Source organism: Diabrotica virgifera, chromosome 3, assembly GCF_917563875.1.
Source record: "Diabrotica virgifera virgifera chromosome 3, PGI_DIABVI_V3a".
NCBI lineage: Eukaryota > Metazoa > Arthropoda > Insecta > Coleoptera > Chrysomelidae > Diabrotica > Diabrotica virgifera.
In genome coordinates this window covers 164962761-164976653 of record NC_065445.1, presented here as the reverse complement: position 1 = coordinate 164976653, position 13893 = coordinate 164962761, and the positions used below count along the sequence as shown (strand labels likewise).

The 13893-nt window shown below is 32.9% G+C and overlaps 1 protein-coding gene across 1 annotated transcript in view; it reads left to right on the top strand.

Annotated features, from left to right (window-relative positions):
• LOC126881376 (uncharacterized) overlaps positions 1 to 10206 on the top strand; it is a 127758-nt gene extending 117552 nt beyond the window's left edge. Inside the window, exon 2 of the mRNA XM_050645614.1 lies at positions 7979 to 10206. Within this exon, the coding sequence (XP_050501571.1) occupies positions 8794 to 9918 (1125 nt within the window). The 5' untranslated portion in view covers positions 7979 to 8793 and the 3' untranslated portion in view covers positions 9919 to 10206. The remainder of the gene's footprint in view (positions 1 to 7978) is intronic.
• Positions 10207 to 13893: the final 3687 nt, after the last annotated feature.

The following is a 13893-nucleotide window of genomic DNA, read 5'->3' as shown; positions in this document are numbered from 1 at the left end:
AAGTAAAGCAGATCTGCTATTATTCATGTTTAAAAACAAAAGGCACACAAAACACTAAGTACGATTAGGACCGCGAATCTACAACAGATAAATGTCTGGAAACCGTTACACAGGGTTGCCAAAAAACGGAAGTCACACCGAGCGGTGTGGTATACGGAAGACGCTACGCGTTGTGTACATAGCCTGTATAGTAGCACGGGAGCGACACTAGCGCTGGTGATATACCGTCGAACTAAAATCTGATCTTATGAGTATGTTAGATACGATATGACTTCCAGCGAAATTTTTAATATAAGCCTTCTGATACCATCTAGTAGCCAAATTCGTAAAAATATAGGCAAAACGTTGTGACTTCCGAAATCGGAAGTCATAACGGTATATATGAAGTAACAACGTATTACGAGAATCTACTTTGGAAGTCACATGGATACATGTATCAATATATATATATATATATATATATATATATATATATATATATATATATATATATATATATATATATATATATATATATATATAAAATAGATGAAATAGAGAATGTGGAAAAATCCCCTTACGAACAATTCACACATCCACCATTTCGTAAGGGGATTTTTCCACATTCTCTATTTCATCTATTTGATTTCGTACGAGTGGTCGTTACACCAATAACCTTGGATCTTTGGTTCACTGAGTGTGTTTCAAAGATCTACATCTTATGTTTTTAAATATATATATATATATATATATATATATATATATATATATATATATATATATATATATATATATATCATAAAGGAGTACGACCGTCAATTCCAATATAACAAAGGAGCACTCGTAAGTGTAGAGTTTTATCGGTCAAGTGGGTGAAAAAAGAGACAAAGAATTCAGCTACTTCATCTATTTATTGAAGACGTTTCGTCTACTGCTCAGTAGACATCATCAGTTCATCTACAAGAAGAGTGGTATAAGAAACAACATCCAAAAGAGAGATAAAAAGCACTAGCGTTACCTTAAAAAGACATGTAGCAAAAGATAAGATGTACATAGTAAAAAAACCTTATCCATGAACCAACGTAATGTAAAAGTATATAACATTTAAGTGTATAGTTAATATTTAAAAAACTTTAGTACAGCCAAAGACAAGACCATGTGGTAACAGTCACATATAAAAAACAAGTGGAAAAAAGCCGGCTTGCTTTTTTAAAGTCAAGAATGAACCAAGAAAAAACCAGATTCACTTCCAAAAACTTAGTAGTATTTAAGCATACTTCATTTTAACTTTAGGTAACATCATTAAATGAGTAGAATGCTAATATGCAACTTTGAAAATTTAAAGTTAAATAGTTACCAGCAGGTCATCCTAGCCCAACGGACACACAAAAGAAAATGGAGTTTGAATTATCGGGTGTAAACTGACATCTCGCCAAGAGACAGGCAACCTTTAAAAAATTATAACAAAGAGTGACTGACAACTGCAGTGCAGCGCGGTAAAATTTAAATTGATGTAATTAAAACAGTTATAAAAGTGTTTAAACAGTGAAAGTAATATCAAGAAGTAATCAAGGGATGTACCTTATACCTCGTAGACAAGAATCACAGTTTATTTTAAACAAGTGAGGGCACTTCACACAATTATATTGAAAAGTGCCTACGTTAGTACTGGTAATCCAGTTAACTAACTAATATATAAGATAGTACAACAGTATAACTCCCATATATCGCAGCTCAAAAAGCAAGAAAAAATATGCAATAATTTAAGAAAATTTATAAATCAGTTTAGCAAATTGTAATTTATAATTAATATCAATAATGCAAAATTTTATCCTATGGAAAATTTTAAATAGTTCAATCTATTAGTAAACTGTTATTATCAAAAAAAGTGGGAAAAGCTTGAACAAACCACCAAAAACTTTTTTACAATAAAATAATTTAAGTGAATAACATCGACTGATTCCGCAAGATCAATATTAAAGAAGTGGAAAAAGCCTGAAAACCACAAAACTTTTTTACAATATAATAATTTGAGTGTAATAATACCAACTAATTCTGCAAAATCAATGCATGGTATATTTGACTCAAGTTACTGATGTCAGTTCTCTTGTTAAGTACATTAGAGGTTTTTAATATGAAACACATCTCTAAGAACTGTCTTTTCGACAGGTTGCGTTCATTGCAAAGGATCTTGGCTTCATCAAAGTCCACCTTATGTTTTGTATCTATTGCATGTTGGGCTAAGGCACAAGTTGGTTTTTTCAAATTGATATCACTACGGTGTGAAATTAAACGTGATTTTAAAGCTCGCTTTGTCTGCCCTACATAACATGCGTCACATTCAGCACAAGGTATGTGGTAGACCACATTAACTTGTTCCAAAGGGGACAAGGGTGTTTTAGTCTTAGAGAACAAATTTCTGACTGTTCTTGCGTTCTTAATTGCAATCTTAACAGGAATATTATTATTTTTATATAGTTTAATAAGTTTATCAGTAACCTGAGGAAAATAAGGAAGTGAAGAAAACTGGGAAACAGGAGTCCCAAGATTAGTAGTAGGCAGAATTGTGATGTTAACAGTATTATTCGATATTGATCTAAGTTGGTCACCATTGGGTATGTCGTTCAGAGAAGAACCGTAGCTTTGGGAAAAAAGAAATTTATTGATAAGGGAGGAAGGGTAGGAATTATCTACCAATATACTTCTGAGTAGCAGAAGGGATTCCCTTCGATTAACCGGATGTGTCAACCTATGTAGCCTACAGCTTAAAGCTTTAATAAGATTTATTTTATATTTAAAAGGATGACAAGAATGGTAGTTGAGAAACCTATTAGAGGCCATTGGTTTCCTATACCAACTTGTACAAAGTGTGTTATCTCCACTTCTAGTGACACGCATGTCCAAGAAGGGGATACTATGGTTGTTGGGGTCCTCGAGTTCACATGTGAACTGCAAATGAGGATCAAACCCATTGAAGATGGACAAGGTGGCCTGAGTCTTGTCTGGTGGTAAGGCTAGTAATAGGTCGTCCACATAACGTTTAACAAAAGGAACTTGAAAATCTAAATAACCCAGACGGTCAGAAACTAAATCATCCAAAACATAATTCACAAGGATGGGTGAAATCGAGGAACCCATTGGTGTCCCAAAAATTTGTAAATAAAATTTGTCGTTGAAGACCAAAAAATTAGTGTCAAACACTAATTGGAGCAATTCTGCAAACACTTCCCAGGAAACTGGAGAATTAGGTTGGATAATATTCCAATGATTTCTTAGTGAAGTAAGGACACTAGCTAGGGGAAGGTTAGTAAAAAGTGAAACTACATCAAAACTCACCAAAATATAACCATGTGGTAGCTTAAAATCATTAATAAATTCACTAAATTGAAAAGAGTCAACAATGTTGTAATCATTATTGTAATTATAAGATTTTGACAAGATATCAGTCAAAAATTTTGCAATATGTATGTTAGGTGAATTAATTGAGGAAACAATAGGCCTCATGCTCAATGTGGGCTTGTGAATTTTGGGCAGACAATAAAATCTTGGAGCATAACCATCATAATTATGTAATGACTTAGCTAAAGTTTGATCTATGATCTTAATATTTTTTAAGTGAGTAATGAATTTATTAATTTTGTTAGAAAATTTTGAACAGGGGTTTGAAGTAAGAGGTTGGTAGTACCTAACGTCATCTAACAATGATTGACTGAGGCTGATATATTGATCTTTATCCATAAGAACAGTGGCATTGCCTTTGTCACTGGTGAGAACGAGAAGATTAGGGTGGGTTTTTAAAAACGATACCGTTTCCCTATAAATCTTATCAATTTCAGATATGGATTGCCTAGGGCGGTTGGTATAATTCAACAGAATGTTATTAGAAGATGACCTTAGGGAAAGAAGATCAGCATTGTCTGCATGAGACAATATATTTTCTACATCTGCAAGGGTCCTACTGATTGAATAATCTTTGAAGGTAGGTTCCAGACCAAATTTAGGGCCCAAAGATAATAGCTTTAGAATATTTTGAGGAACATCCACATTAGAAAGATTCTTTATCCAATTAGGATTAAATGGAATTTTGTGGAAGTCTGGTGCACCCAATTTATCAAGCTTACTCTGAAGATGTAAAATAGTTTTTTTATAAACGAAATTAAATTTCTTGTGTAAAGAGGTCTCAAACCTATCTAACAAAGATGCAGGTAAAGTGTGATCTAAGAAATCAGTGACATTATTTATTTGACCAAAAATGAATTTAATATCTGAATGAACCTTCGATATATGGAAATTAAGTAATCGTGCCCTCACCTGTCTATTAAGAGCCTGGCTCCTGCGTTGGAGTGTGTGATCGTGGGTTCCTGTGGTAGTAGTAAGTATGTTAGAAGTGGTGTCTGTGATAAATCTTGGAATTTTCTTGGTTCACCTTTATGTAGGGCAGACAAAGCGAGCTTTAAAATCACGTTTAATTTCACACCGTAGTGATATCAATTTGAAAAAACCAACTTGTGCCTTAGCCCAACATGCAATAGATACAAAACATAAGGTGGACTTTGATGAAGCCAAGATCCTTTGCAATGAACGCAACCTGTCGAAAAGACAGTTCTTAGAGATGTGTTTCATATTAAAAACCTCTAATGTACTTAACAAGAGAACTGACATCAGTAACTTGAGTCAAATATACCATGCATTGATTTTGCAGAATTAGTTGGTATTATTACACTCAAATTATTATATTGTAAAAAAGTTTTGTGGTTTTCAGGCTTTTTCCACTTCTTTAATATTGATCTTGCGGAATCAGTCGATGTTATTCACTTAAATTATTTTATTGTAAAAAAGTTTTTGGTGGTTTTTTCAAGCTTTTCCCACTTTTTTTGATAATAACAGTTTACTAATAGATTGAACTATTTAAAATTTTCCATAGGATAAAATTTTGCATTATTGATATTAATTATAAATTACAATTTGCTAAACTGATTTATAAATTTTCTTAAATTATTGCATATTTTTTCTTGCTTTTTGAGCTGCGATATATGGGAGTTATACTGTTGTACTATCTTATATATTAGTTAGTTAACTGGATTACCAGTACTAACGTAGGCACTTTTCAATATAATTGTGTGAAGTGCCCTCACTTGTTTAAAATAAACTGTGATTCTTGTCTACGAGGTATAAGGTACATCCCTTGATTACTTCTTGATATTACTTTCACTGTTTAAACACTTTTATAACTGTTTTAATTACATCAATTTAAATTTTACCGCGCTGCACTGCAGTTGTCAGTCACTCTTTGTTATAATTTTTTAAAGGTTGCCTGTCTCTTGGCGAGATGTCAGTTTACACCCGATAATTCAAACTCCATTTTCTTTTGTGTGTCCGTTGGGCTAGGATGACCTGCTGGTAACTATTTAACTTTAAATTTTCAAAGTTGCATATTAGCATTCTACTCATTTAATGATGTTACCTAAAGTTAAAATGAAGTATGCTTACCCAAGTAGCAATTTGTCGACGCGACAACGTTGTCTACCGCGTGGCAACGTTTTGTTACAACGTTGTTATTGCCTTGAAGACGACCCAATTCTGCACTAATTTGGTGGACGATTTTTGAGTTGTCTTGACGTTGCCTAGGCAACCTTAAGCGTTGCATAAGACAACTGAAGCGACTATAAAAAGTGACTGCGTGCAATGGTTGCTCAAAGAGTCGGGCTGGTTATGTTTTTTTACCTATATAAAAAGTAAACTATTTTGACAGCATATCAGGTATTTAAATTTATATAAATACATAAATAAGGACTTAAACAAAATTACCTGATGTGAAATTTATAAACGCATCTTAGATTACCGTCAAATATGGATATTCCACCTTTAAAAAACACACGCGCTCATTTTTTATCACCTTTTTAACAAAAAATATGTATATTTAAAAAATCTAATTTTAATATAAAAGCCAGAATTTATGTTAAAGATGTTTTGTATAAATTTAATGTATTGATGGTGCTTTTAAAGGTATTAGAAAATGCCTGCATTTTTTATATTTTGTGTTTTTATTTTCTTTACATCCCAAAAAACCAAAATGGTGCATTAAACAACATTACCAATATTACTTAAAATATACCTTATTACCAACCATAGACGGATGAGACAACCGAGAAGTCCAATCGCCGACCAAACACGGCCTGGACCGACTATCCCAACCACTTTAGAACGCACCCTCTTATTGGGTGACAGAGGTCATGTGACCAGTGCAATGAAGTGCATCATTCTCCTTAACAGCGTTGCCACATTTAGTAGATATCTACTGTTTTGGTATATTTTTTATATTATTTAAAAAATTCTAGTAGGCAATGTTTTTTTTTTAGATGTTTGGTATATTTCCATATTTTGTTATCACTAAAATAAAATTTGCTTTTTAATAGTATTCACCCCATTTCTAAATTAATTTTCAGACATTTTGTTACAATTTCCCAATGTCATTACCGAAAATAAGATTCAGGACGTAGATGATGATAATAGATGGACAGAGAAATGAAACTGGTAAATACCAGATCTAAATAAGGAAATCTTCATATAATTGGTTTGGAGAATTTTCAAAATGATTGTAACGCTCGGTTTCATAATCAGTTAAGGATTTTAAATTTTAAGTATGTTGGTACCTACCTTTATCACAATTCATATATGGGTAAATGTCAACTTTAAAGTGAACTTTACTTAATGTTTACTTTAAGTTGATTATGAAACCGGGCGATTTTGACAGGTAACCGTTAACACATATTTTACTGTATTTACAGGGCCTAAAAAGAATCTACTGTTTTCTATTGATTTTTTGAAAGAAAAACTACTATCCGCTGCAAGATAATTCGGATGGAATTCAGACAAAATATGTACAAAAAGTACATATTTTGTCGGAGTTTCAGCCAAATTATCTTGCAACGAATATAGTACTGAAAGAGTAAGAACTGGCCTGGCAACTCTGTCTAGCAAAGCTGATACAAAGATTTAAGCTTATCAAATCTACTGATATAACAATGGACAATGGAGAAACCAGCTAATAAAAAACAAATAAACAGGTTGTTAAATAAATCGAAAATTTCCAGCAAAATAAAATATAAAAGTATAAGAAAAAAGTACGGTTATAAAGTAAATTCTTTTTTTGCTCCTGAAGTTGCCGTAAACGTGTCACACATCTATAGAACTATACGTAAAGGCCCTGGGGTCGTGAGAGACAACTACCTAGTCGGCCAGAAAACCCATGGGCGTAAATTAGTTTAGCATTATAACGTTTTTAAGTAGTTGCGATTGTTGAAAAAACTTAACTGTGATATGTAGTTGTCACAATAGTAATAACTTAGTTGCCCATATAACTAAAGATATTACTTAACGTTGTAACATCGTAATGTCAGTCGGGTTAGGGGTCGTTGGCCGAAACAACTGAAAGTCCACTGTGGCAACGTTATATACAGTGCATTTGTTTGTACTGACAACCAATGCGTCGAAAAATTGCTACTTGGGTAAATACTACTAAGTTTTTGGAAGTGAATCTGGTTTTTTCTTGGTTCATTCTTGACTTTAAAAAAGCAAGCCGGCTTTTTTCCACTTGTTTTTTATATGTGACTGTTACCACATGGTCTTGTCTTTGGCTGTACTAAAGTTTTTTAAATATTAACTATACACTTAAATGTTATATACTTTTACATTACGTTGGTTCATGGATAAGGTTTTTTTACTATGTACATCTTATCTTTTGCTACATGTCTTTTTAAGGTAACGCTAGTGCTTTTTTACCTCTCTTTTGGATGTTGTTTCTTATACCACTCTTCTTGTAGATGAACTGATGATGTCTACTGAGCAGTAGACGAAACGTCTTCAATAAATAGATGAAGTAGCTGAATTCTTTGTCTCTTTTTTCACCCACTTGACCGATAAAACCCTACACTTACGAGTGCTCCTTTGTTATATTGGAATTGACGGTCGTACTCCTTTATGATGTCTTCTGTTACAGAGGGTTTTTACGCTAATACCAGGCGCATCCATGGGGAACTACCAGTGAAAAAGCTCAAGAGATGGACCAATCTGACCGAAAAACTAGCTACAGCTGAAGCAAGAAGAACTTTCCTTCTAGAGTGCAGGAGAACCAAGAAAATTCCAAGATTTATCACAGACACCACTTCTAACATACTTACTACTACCACAGGAACCCACGATCACACACTCCAACGCAGGAGCCAGGCTCTTAATAGACAGGTGAGGGCACGATTACTTAATTTCCATATATCGAAGGTTCATTCAGATATTAAATTCATTTTTGGTCAAATAAATAATGTCACTGATTTCTTAGATCACACTTTACCTGCATCTTTGTTAGATAGGTTTGAGACCTCTTTACACAAGAAATTTAATTTCGTTTATAAAAAAACTATTTTACATCTTCAGAGTAAGCTTGATAAATTGGGTGCACCAGACTTCCACAAAATTCCATTTAATCCTAATTGGATAAAGAATCTTTCTAATGTGGATGTTCCTCAAAATATTCTAAAGCTATTATCTTTGGGCCCTAAATTTGGTCTGGAACCTACCTTCAAAGATTATTCAATCAGTAGGACCCTTGCAGATGTAGAAAATATATTGTCTCATGCAGACAATGCTGATCTTCTTTCCCTAAGGTCATCTTCTAATAACATTCTGTTGAATTATACCAACCGCCCTAGGCAATCCATATCTGAAATTGATAAGATTTATAGGGAAACGGTATCGTTTTTAAAAACCCACCCTAATCTTCTCGTTCTCACCAGTGACAAAGGCAATGCCACTGTTCTTATGGATAAAGATCAATATATCAGCCTCAGTCAATCATTGTTAGATGACGTTAGGTACTACCAACCTCTTACTTCAAACCCCTGTTCAAAATTTTCTAACAAAATTAATAAATTCATTACTCACTTAAAAAATATTAAGATCATAGATCAAACTTTAGCTAAGTCATTACATAATTATGATGGTTATGCTCCAAGATTTTATTGTCTGCCCAAAATTCACAAGCCCACATTGAGCATGAGGCCTATTGTTTCCTCAATTAATTCACCTAACATACATATTGCAAAATTTTTGACTGATATCTTGTCAAAATCTTATAATTACAATAATGATTACAACATTGTTGACTCTTTTCAATTTAGTGAATTTATTAATGATTTTAAGCTACCACATGGTTATATTTTGGTGAGTTTTGATGTAGTTTCACTTTTTACTAACCTTCCCCTAGCTAGTGTCCTTACTTCACTAAGAAATCATTGGAATATTATCCAACCTAATTCTCCAGTTTCCTGGGAAGTGTTTGCAGAATTGCTCCAATTAGTGTTTGACACTAATTTTTTGGTCTTCAACGACAAATTTTATTTACAAATTTTTGGGACACCAATGGGTTCCTCGATTTCACCCATCCTTGTGAATTATGTTTTGGATGATTTAGTTTCTGACCGTCTGGGTTATTTAGATTTTCAAGTTCCTTTTGTTAAACGTTATGTGGACGACCTATTACTAGCCTTACCACCAGACAAGACTCAGGCCACCTTGTCCATCTTCAATGGGTTTGATCCTCATTTGCAGTTCACATGTGAACTCGAGGACCCCAACAACCATAGTATCCCCTTCTTGGACATGCGTGTCACTAGAAGTGGAGATAACACACTTTGTACAAGTTGGTATAGGAAACCAATGGCCTCTAATAGGTTTCTCAACTACCATTCTTGTCATCCTTTTAAATATAAAATAAATCTTATTAAAGCTTTAAGCTGTAGGCTACATAGGTTGACACATCCGGTTAATCGAAGGGAATCCCTTCTGCTACTCTTTGATGAAGCCAACTCTGCTACTCTAAGGTGGACTTTGATGAAGCCAAGATCCTTTGCAATGAACGCAACCTGTCGAAAAGGCAGTTCTTAGAGATGTGTTTCATATTAAAAACCTCTAATGTACTTAACAAGAGAACTGACATCAGTAACTTGAGTCAAATATACCATGCATTGATTTTGCAGAATTAGTTGGTATTATTACACTCAAATTATTATATTGTAAAAAAGTTTTGTGGTTTTCAGGCTTTTTCCACTTCTTTAATATTGATCTTGCGGAATCAGTCGATGTTATTCACTTAAATTATTTTATTGTAAAAAAGTTTTTGGTGGTTTTTTCAAGCTTTTCCCACTTTTTTTGATAATAACAGTTTACTAATAGATTGAACTATTTAAAATTTTCCATAGGATAAAATTTTGCATTATTGATATTAATTATAAATTACAATTTGCTAAACTGATTTATAAATTTTCTTAAATTATTGCATATTTTTTCTTGCATTTTGAGCTGCGATATATGGGAGTTATACTGTTGTACTATCTTATATATTAGTTAGTTACCTGGATTACCAGTACTAACGTAGGCACTTTTCAATATAATTGTGTGAAGTGCCCTCACTTGTTTAAAATAAACTGTGATTCTTGTCTACGAGGTATAAGGTACATCCCTTGATTACTTCTTGATATTACTTTCACTGTTTAAACACTTTTATAACTGTTTTAATTACATCAATTTAAATTTTACCGCGCTGCACTGCAGTTGTCAGGCACTCTTTGTTATAATTTTTTAAAGGTTGCCTGTCTCTTGGCGAGATGTCAGTTTACACCTGATAATTCAAACTCCATTTTCTTTTGTGTGTCCGTTGGGCTAGGATGACCTGCTGGTAACTATTTAACTTTAAATTTTCAAAGTTGCATATTAGCATTCTACTCATTTAATGATGTTACCTAAAGTTAAAATGAAGTATGCTTAAATACTACTAAGTTTTTGGAAGTGAATCTGGTTTTTTCTTGGTTCATTCTTGACTTTAAAAAAGCAAGCCGGCTTTTTTCCACTTGTTTTTTTATATGTGACTGTTACCACATGGTCTTGTCTTTGGCTGTACTAAAGTTTTTTAAATATTAACTATACACTTAAATGTTATATACTTTTACATTACGTTGGTTCATGGATAAGGTTTTTTTACTATGTACATCTTATCTTTTGCTACATGTCTTTTTAAGGTAACGCTAGTGCTCTTTTACCTCTCTTTTGGATGTTGTTTCTTATACCACTCTTCTTGTAGATGAACTGATGATGTCTACTGAGCAGTAGACGAAACGTCTTCAATAAATAGATGAAGTAGCTGAATTCTTTGTCTCTTTTTTTACCCACTTGACCGATAAAACCCTACACTTACGAGTGCTCCTTTGTTATATATATATATATATATATATATATATATATATATATATATATATATATATATATATATAAATTAAGGATCACTCGAAGAGTGGAGGGTTTTTCGGTCAATAGGTGGAGAAATAAGACAAAGAAGGTGGCTACTTCATCTATTTATTCGAAGACGTTTCGCTCTCTGATCAAAGAGCATCATCAGTTCATCTAAAAAGAACAATATGAAAAAAACCAAACATCCATAGAGAAGTTAATATAACAGTGTTACCTCAAAAAGACATGTAGCAGTCAAAGGTATAAAAAGTAACAAAAGCTTGAAACAATGAACCATTGAATCGTTAGGTGTAGAAACAATCAATAATACTAAGTACAGTTTACAATTTAACAAAGACTTAGAACAGCAAAAGAAGTATGTGGTTATCATACATGTATAAAAAAAATTTTATGTAAAAAACTTGTATTCGCCGAGAACTAGTAAGATCACCAAGATCAACCTTCCAACAAAAGCATATTAATTTAGTTTGATTTTGACTTTGGGTAACATTATTAAAATGATTGTAAAAGTTTAAAGTTGCAAATTAATAAAAAAGTATTAAAAGTTACCACAAAAGCTTCTACACTATTCAAATTCACTCGGCAAAATGGGCATTTCTAAGAACAACGAACCATCCCGTAAAAGACAGTGACCTTGAAGTCAAAATTGACAGCAACAAGGCGAAATACCAACCGCTAATGCATTTGAGCGGTAATTTTAAAGATGTATTATGGTTATATATAAAGATATATTATGTATTATTAATAGGTTGACACATCCGACTAATCGAAGGGAATCCCTTATACTGCTCAGAAACATATTGATTGAGAATTCCTACCCATCTTCCCTTATTAACAAATACCTCAATTCACAGAGTTATGGTTCTTCTTTAAATGACATACCCAATGGTGACCAACTCAGATCAATATCAAACAACACTGTTCTGCCTACTACTGTACTTGGGACTCCAACTACCCATTACTCCTCTTTACCATATTTTCCTCATGTTACTGAAAAACTGATTAAACTGTATAAAAATAACAAAATTCCTGTCAAAATTGCTGTTAAGAATGCCAGGACGGTCAAAAAAAAAAAAAAAATTTGTTTTCTAAAACTAAAACACCCTTGTCCCTTTTGGAACAAGTTAACGTTATCTATCACATACCTTGTGCTGAGTGTGACTCGTGCTATATCGGTCAGACAGGGAGATCATTAAGGGGGCGTCTTACAACGCACCGCAGTGATATTAACTTATCCAAGCATACGTGTGCTCTTTCTCAGCATGCGATTACCACAAAACACAAGGTAGACTTCAATGAAGTTAGGATTCTTGGCAATGAACGCAATCTCGTGAAAAGGCAGTTCTTGGAAATGTGTTCAATACTGAAGCACCCCAATGCTCTTAATAAAAGAACGGACATTAGTAACCTGAGTCAAATTTATCATGCATTAATATTGCAGAATTAGTCATTATCAGTGTCTACTTTATTATGGTCCCCTATGGTGTGTTTCTGTATACATTTTCACTCTTAAATATATTCAATAAAATTTTTTACTTTAACCATAACTATTATTAACTTAATTTTTATTGCTGAAAATTTTTGATAAAATAGTTTAATAAAAATTTTTAAATTAATTGGATTTACATAATTCTCATTAATTACTCAGTTCTATAGTGTGATGAACCTTGGACTGTGGAAGTTGGATGAGTTTATAATTTCGTTTGGCTGGCTAACCAGCTATAACCGAGTCACTTATGGTGATTGGGAAAGATCGTTCCTCACTTGGTTGTTTTTTTTTTTTTTTTTTTTTTATTCGAACCATTCCTTGAAAGTTAAATGGTGTTTGTTAACCACCTGTTACTTTCTTTTTAATGTTTCGAACTAACAACAAGTTTTCTTTACAATATAATACATCTTTAAAATTACCGCTCAAATGCATTAGCGGTTGGTATTTCGCCTTGTTGCTGTCAATTTTGACTTCAAGGTCACTGTCTTTTACGGGATGGTTCGTTGTTCTTAGAAATGCCCATTTTGCCGAGTGAATTTGAATAGTGTAGAAGCTTTTGTGGTAACTTTTAATACTTTTTTATTAATTTGCAACTTTAAACTTTTACAATCATTTTAATAATGTTACCCAAAGTCAAAATCAAACTAAATTAATATGCTTTTGTTGGAAGGTTGATCTTGGTGATCTTACTAGTTCTCGGCGAATACAAGTTTTTTACATAAAATTTTTTTTATACATGTATGATAACCACATACTTCTTTTGCTGTTCTAAGTCTTTGTTAAATTGTAAACTGTACTTAGTATTATTGATTGTTTCTACACCTAACGATTCAATGGTTCATTGTTTCAAGCTTTTGTTACTTTTTATACCTTTGACTGCTACATGTCTTTTTGAGGTAACACTGTTATATTAACTTCTCTATGGATGTTTGGTTTTTTTCATATTGTTCTTTTTAGATGAACTGATGATGCTCTTTGATCAGAGAGCGAAACGTCTTCGAATAAATAGATGAAGTAGCCACCTTCTTTGTCTTATTTCTCCACCTATTGACCGAAAAACCCTCCACTCTTCGAGTGATCCTTAATTTATATTGGATTAACGGTCGTACTCCTTTTCTCGATATATA